The following is a 7423-nucleotide window of genomic DNA, read 5'->3' on the forward strand; positions in this document are numbered from 1 at the left end:
AGAAGCGACGTAAGTAGCTCCGCAGGGTCTCACCTTCTTGTTGTTTAACTTGAGACAAGTCGATTATGTTGCCAGGACACTGCATTGCCCCTGCATAGTTGTTGGTGAACGCGACCTTGAGGTCCTTCCACGAGTCGATGGAGTTTTTATCCAATGATTCGAGCCATGTGAGTAGTGCCACCTCCATGAAGATGCGGAAGTAGATGACTATGGTTTTGTCATTTCCCCCGGCTGCTTGTACTAACAGCGAGTAGCACCGGAGCCATTGGACTGGATCCTACTTACCATTGTACTTGCTGATACCTAGGGCTTTAAACTTTTCGAGAAGAGTTGTCCTCCTCACACGTCTTGAGATGGCGGGGAACCTGTCAGTATCATCTTCTGGGTGTTCGACTTCTTGCTCACGCTCGCGGTGCTCACTAGCGTTGATCTTCTTGCGGAGGTCTTCTACTGGGGTTCAGGCTTTGGGTTAGCCCCACAGTGGCCACGGCCTCCCGAAGGGTCCGACTACCTTTAGCTCCAGCTTGGCTTAGTCTGACGCCTCCGAGTTGACTTGGTCTGGACAGAGGGCCTCTATGGCTGCTGTCATGTTGACTTCACTGGGATGGGGTGCGTTGGACTGACTGTATCGGATTCTGCTGATCGAGTTGTTCGTTCACGAGTTCAACAAGTTCAACTAATTGTCTGCTGTACTTGACTGAGGTATTGCGCGGGTGCTGAGATCAATAGACGCGATGGTAGCCAGGGGAGTACGATGGTGACGCGTTTGAACTAGTTCAAAGGCGTTATCCAGGTTCTGGATTGGTAGGTCCACTGCAAGGCGGCGACAGCGCTCTGCTCTTGTGGCGTTTCTTACTTGTCGTCGAGTTCTTTGAGCTTCAGCCTCTTGTCCAACAACATTGACGGTGAGTTCATCCTACGAGATGTCATCCAAGTAACACTCATGTCGCAGGTTTCTGTCCCGTGGCTCTTCTTCTTCGTCCTCTTGTCTAGTAATAACGATGAAGAATTCTCGCTCTGGAGAATGGCCTCCCGAGCTTGAAGTGATGACCTCAGTGGTGCCACCTTCCTCGTAGATGGGCCACAGAGGAGCTCCCTCTTGGTATGGGAGAGTGTCGAGGCAGGCGATGAGGCGCGAACATCTTTGGAAAGAGTAGGCGGCTTCATGTTGGGTCAGTAGATGAATCTGTCTTGGGGAGTTTATGTGATTACCAGGCCCTGCTGCGGACTTGATAAAGGAGTCTCCTCATCCGGATCTGAGTAGTAGTTGAGGTTCTCGATCGTATCCGTATTGGATTGTGATCTAGATAGGGTAACCTCATAAATAGAGGTCGCGTTGCGGAGTCCGAACGGGAATCGACTCAAGTGGTAGTGGGAGTCGCACGATGGCTTATGTGCCGGAGCTTCATGGTTTGCACTTCTCCGGGGTCGATGCAATGTGGCAATGGAAATTTCCAGTGCCATTTGCGATGCAAACCCAAGAGCCGAAAACAAACGTCGTGCCTATTTCGAACGCGACGATTGGCTTGATGATGACTTGTGCCATCGAGTTTGCCAGTGGATTCTCGGTAAGATCTCCCTACCTGGCGCGCCAGCTGTTGGTGTTTAAACCCGGCAACCTACCGAGGAGGGTGTCCGAGGTAGTGTTTTGGTTAGAAATTCGAAGGTAAACGTAGACACACGATTTAGATAGGTTCGGACCACTAGATTGCATAATACCCTACGTTCTGTGTGTTGGTTGCATTGAATTATTTTGAAGGCAATCCCTACCTCACCATATACTGCGGTTTTCTCATGTGAACCACCATGAGAAATCAAGCCACCTTGCAATAAGCTCTCCTGCGTTGCTCACCACGAGAAACTCTTCTTTCAATGGCATGCTCGTCGTGAGGTTCACCTTGTCCATTCGTCTGCTTCCGTACCCGCTTTTTCATGTCTAGACGCCATCCTCCAATATGTCGATTAGGAACTATTTTTCACAAGAAGTACAAGATACGAATTTCATATGATCAAACCAAATATACCAAATAGTCTTTCTAGATTAAGAGTCCAAATCAGTTTTTTTTATTTCACACTTTTAGAGCATCATACTGTTCCATACTCTCACGACAATATTTGCATATTTTTATTAAAAGAAGACGGAAAGTCTGAATTACAAACAACATAGGTACAAATAGGACGGGAGAAGGAAAAGGAAATGACCCATACAAACACCACATGAACGCGACCAAACACACGCACTAAGAGCACCTGAACACTCGCACGACTACATGAATGCGAACAAGCAATATTTGCATGTTATCCTTTTTAAACAAAACATACGTTCCTAATAAGTTCCTTCTGAATGATTTTCTTATGTTATCCTGTTCAGCTTGTTCAGGAGGCAAATTTTTATTCAATTTATTGATCAGTTGATCACAACCTCAGGGAACAATTGGCAGGAACCATGGGACTCTGAAGAGTCTATCTCTTTCTCTCCACAGCTTATACTCCCTCTGTCCCTTTTTATCTATCTCTAGAAAACGTATTTCCCTCACAAACCCGCTTCGTGAGTGACAAATAATAAGGGACGGAGCGAGTAACACGTAGTAGCTACAGCGTACAAACTTCATAAGGGGCTGTTTGGTTCCGTTTGCTTATTTTTAGCACGTGTCACATCGAATGTTTAGATACTAATTAGGAGTATTAAACGTAGACTATTTACAAAACTCATTACATAAGTGGAGGCTAAACGGCGAGATGAATCTATTAAACCTAATTAATCCATCATTAGCAAATATTTACTGTAGCAACATATTGTCAAATTATGGACTAATTAGGCTTAATAGATTCGTCTCGCCGTTTAGCCTCCGCTTATGTAGTGGGTTTTGTAAATAGTCTACGTTTAATACTTCTAATTAGTATCTAAACATCGATGTGATGGGTGCTTAAAAATAAGCAGTCTAAACCAAATCAGGCCTAAGCACGCCAGTCAAGACATTCCATGCAGTTTTTCCCTATCTGAGCTAGGATGTCAAGGCGACAAGGCGTACCAGCAGCGTACGGTCTCCCCACGCGCATGTACAGCCTACACACTTGATCACGGGGTTGCATCACTAAAACCGCGCGACGTACTGTATGTACACCGGCACACTTGTGAAATACGCAAATCTGCCATGAAAGTGCATCACATGTGAAGCCATCATGAGCACCAAGGGCCGAGCAGGGCAGTACACGCTCCTCTGCTCCGCATCTTGGACATCCACCCGGTCCACCCGCTCTGGACATACTCATGCCGCCGTACCGCGGGGCATACGCGCTCGGCCGGGGCTGCTGGCACTGGCACCGGCGCACCGCCCGCCCAGCCCGTCACCGTGCTCCGAGCCGCGCCGAATCCAATCCACCATGAGCCGGGGAGTGGGTCTGGGTTGCGCCGGTTCACCGTACAGGCTTTTATCGAACCTGACCACGGCGCACCAACCGACCGCGGGGTAAAGCGGCAGCAGAAGAACGCTCATCTGCTGCGCTGTGCTCCCCAGACGGACGGATCCAACGGCCAACCCCACCCCACCCATCTCTTCCTTCTTAAATCGCTCGCCCAGGTTGCTTTGTCCTCCTTCTGCACCTCCCACAGTCTCACACCACATCGATCACTCTGCTCTGCTCTCTTCACTTGCTCACTTCCGGTGGCTAGTCCCGTTTCCCAACACCGGCCACAGAACCCGCTTGTCTTCTTCCCCGAGGCCGAGGCCACGCACATGGCGCTGCCTCCCATCCTCGTCATCCTCCCGCTCATCCTGCTCGGCTCGCAAGCGGCCTGGTCGGCGCAGCAGGCCGCCACGCTGCACGAGCGCGACGCGGCGGCGCTCAGGGACGTCCGCGCGGGACTGAGGGACATGCCAGGCTCTCGGTTCTTCGACTCTTGGGACGACGCGCGCAGCCCGTGCGCCTACGCCGGCGTCGTGTGCGCGCCCGATGAGGACGACCCGGCGTCGGGCGCGCTGCGCATCTCTGTCCTCACTCTTGGCACCGGCCTGGCTGATTCCCCCGGCCTGGCGGGTACGCTCCCGGCCTCGCTCGCCAGCCTCGCCGCGCTCACGGACCTCGTCCTCTACCCGGGCAGCGTTTCGGGGGCCATCCCCGCCGACATTGGCTCGGGGATCCGCCGCCTAAGGCTCCTCTCGCTCTCCGGCAACCAGCTCACCGGGCAGGTGCCCGAGTCGCTCGCCGGGCTACCCGATCTGCACACGCTCGACCTCGGCAACAACCGCCTCGAGGGCGCCATCCCAACCGGCTTGCTGCTGCCCTCTTCGCCGAGCCTCAAGGTGCTCATCCTGGCCAACAATGGCGGCCTCTCCGGGCAGATTCCTGCTCAATTCTCCAGCTCGCAGCTGTTCCACGTCGACCTCAGCCGGAACGCCATCACCGGCAAGCTCCCGCCGCTGCCGCCGACCATCCGGTACTTCTCCGTTGCTGCTAATGGGATGCAGGGCAGCCTCGACGGCGTCTTCGTCGACGGTTCCGCCCCCGCCGACCTGGCCTTCCTCGACCTGTCCATGAACAACTTTTCGGGCTCCATCCCGCCGGAGGTGTTTGCTCTCCCGAGCGCATCCTCGCTGCTCCTGGCCCGGAACAACTTCACCGGACCGCTCACCGTGCCGGCCGCCCCGGCGCCGTGGGCCGTGGTGGACGTCAGCCACAACGGCATCTCGGGCGAGGTACCGGAGGCGCTGGCGGTGGCGGGGAGCCTGTACGTGAATAACAACCGGATGACCGGCGAGGTTCCCCGGGCGGTGGCACGCAGCGTGTTCGCGGGCCGCATGACGACCTTCTACGCGCAGCACAACTTCCTGACCGGCTTCCCGGCACCGCCGCTGCCGCTGCCGGACTCCGCAGCACTGTGCCTGTCGTACAACTGCATGGAGCTGCCGTCCCCTTACGCCGCCGAAGGGTGCCCCACCATCGGCGGCCCCCTGGAGGCCAGGCCCGCCGACCAGTGCCGCAGCACCGACGACGCCGGCAGCAGCGGAGGCGACGGCTGAGCCGCCTGCCGACGCGGCATCCCCGTGGATGCCAGGTGGGGTATGCTCGCGGCTCGGCACGGGCGGAGGTGTTGGTTGGGGACTTGGGGACGGGACACCAGGCTGGAGCTGACCGCTGGCCTCACATTTTTCCTTTGTCCGTTTGTTTCCGCTGTGGTTTTCATGTGATTGGCTTTGAATTCATTGCGGCTTGTCGTCCCATGGCAACGGTCACAGGGGGAACGGGTGTGCGCGCCTGTGCGCATGTGTGCTATTATTAGTTTATTACTCACTAGATTGTACGTCGTGTCTACAAACATACTTTACAAGGCCGTCTGACCCTGCTCACTTGTAAATCCGACTCCCGATCTAATCCCATCTAATTAAGAAAAAGGCGTGAGGTCATTCCCTTCTCCCAAAAACACTAGATTATCGTAAAAGGAACACAACATTAAAGCATGTGAGGGAGCTATTAATTTTGGGATATTGCGTTCTTACCCTATTCATAATCCCAATTGTGATTTTCCTCCATTTTTCTTATCTTTATAATTTTACCCCTACTTTATAAAAACGAAGACTCTATTTACCCCTATTCTTAACTTTGTTAGTTCTATCCATAATAAATAAATTAAAATAAATAGAAAAACCCTTCATGGTATGGTGAAAAGACACAAATACCCTTCTCTTCATGCCCCTTCTCTCCCATGTCGGACCGGCGGACTCCAACACCTCCCTCCCTCTCGGTCTCTCGCTCTCTCCCCGTCGCTGTCCTCTCACAAACCCTAGGCAACGGCGGCGATTCCCGGGGGCAGCATGCGGCTGTGGCGAAGCGCACGTGGGTAGGATCTCCTAGGCATCACCACAACAGCTCCAGGTGGTCTTTAAACCCAGCAACCTATCGAGGGGGATGCCCGATGTAGTGTTCTAGTTAGTGGGACTCGTCAAGATCAGAAACTCGAAGGTAAACACAAACACACGATTTAGATAGGTTCGGGCCGCTAGATTGCGTAATACCCTACGTCTTGTGTGTTGGTTGGATTGAATTGCTTTGTAGGTGGTTTCTGCCTCACCTTATATTGCCGGGGGTAGGGTTATAAGTCGGTTGGTTACAAGAATACTAGTCGGATATGACTAAAGGAGTTCTACTCTTATTACAACGATTGCTTTCCTAATTCTCGACTAGTTCCTGTCTTTCCATGTAGACTACGCCATCCTGCGCCATAGTCTCCATGTCAGATGCATCTCGGTGTCTAGCCCCATATTTAGGAGTGTCCATACCTTCTGGTGGGCCCGTAGATGTATTTGTGACAAGCTCCTGAGTACTTTTTAGTCAAATGCAATAATTCTGAGTATTTTTACAGGCTTCACCGACTAGTTTTGGTGCTTTTTGAGTACTTCATCCGGTTGAATCTTCAAAGATAATTAAAAACTGCCATGCGGCTAGAATGTGCTGAAGCCTCATTTAACTCAGTCTGATATCCTTCAATCTTGAATTTTATATGGAAGTGCGATGAAAGTTGCACTCCATATGGAGTAGCCCCCGAGCCTTAAGTTGAATCGAAGAATCAGGCTGAAGGTCAATGTGTAATTTGTGTCATTTTCCCCTTAAAACCCGAAAAAAAACTTTTTTGTCGGTGGACACGTGGCACACAACTCCTGAGCCTTTTGCCGACTAGCTTGGTGGGTATTAGGGTCAACCTTTGGTCAACGTGACCATCACTCGAAGGATATCTCATCTCCTCCTGAAATAAAGGTAACTGCCAATCAGGTGTCCGATATTCTGGGGATCCTTTAAATAAAAAATCTCTTTATTTGCGCCGTTGTTACCGTGCCACTATGATAAATAACGTAGGAAGTTATCCCTTTTATTGTACCTTTGCCATTTGGCTTCCCAACTTTCACACTTTAGCACTAGCGCCGCCGCCACTATTCAATCTTTGAACACTAACGCCGCCGTCCCCCTACCAAGTAGCCCCCGAGCGTATGCGACAGATGAAGCTCGTGACATCAAAGATGAAAAGGAACGCTACTGCATCCAAAGCGGGTGAGGATGAGAAGAAGAAAAGGTCCGACAAGAAGAAAGAGTTGCAGTTGCCGGTGCCCAAGTATGGGAAGACCGATCAGATTGCGCCGCCAAATCCCTTTCGTGCCTGGAAGTGGTCAACTCTGAAGGAGGAGGATATCAAGGTGCTCGTAACTGCCAATTTACCCCAAATCAGAACTTCATCAACTGGAGATCTGCATATGGCAACGCTTGCCCTTTGTAGTATTATCCCGATGAGACGGTAATTTTTGCCCACTTCATCGAGCGAGGCCTTTCTTTGCCCTCTTGAGATTTCTTTCCGGGGTTTACTGCATTATTACAAATTGGAGTTGGTGCTTCTGAACTCCAATGGATCCTCCATACTTCAATCTTCACTTAT

General features: G+C 51.7%; 1 protein-coding gene across 1 annotated transcript; it reads left to right on the top strand.

Annotated features, from left to right (window-relative positions):
* Positions 1-2983: 2983 nt before the first annotated feature.
* On the top strand, positions 2984-5348 carry LOC101783631 (probable LRR receptor-like serine/threonine-protein kinase At4g20940). Its single transcript, XM_004965360.4, has one exon. The coding sequence runs from the start codon at positions 3738-3740 to the stop codon at positions 5019-5021; it is 1284 nt and encodes a 427-aa protein (XP_004965417.1). The 5' UTR covers positions 2984-3737; the 3' UTR covers positions 5022-5348.
* The last annotated feature ends 2075 nt before the right edge of the window (positions 5349-7423 follow it).

The sequence above is a fragment of the Setaria italica genome, chromosome IV, assembly GCF_000263155.2.
Source record: "Setaria italica strain Yugu1 chromosome IV, Setaria_italica_v2.0, whole genome shotgun sequence".
NCBI classification, from domain to species: domain Eukaryota; kingdom Viridiplantae; phylum Streptophyta; class Magnoliopsida; order Poales; family Poaceae; genus Setaria; species Setaria italica.

Coding starts and splice junctions, on each gene's coding strand:
- LOC101783631 (XM_004965360.4), top strand. CDS start 3,738: ATGGCGCTGCCTCCCATCCTCGTCATCCTCCCGCTCATCCTGCTCGGC.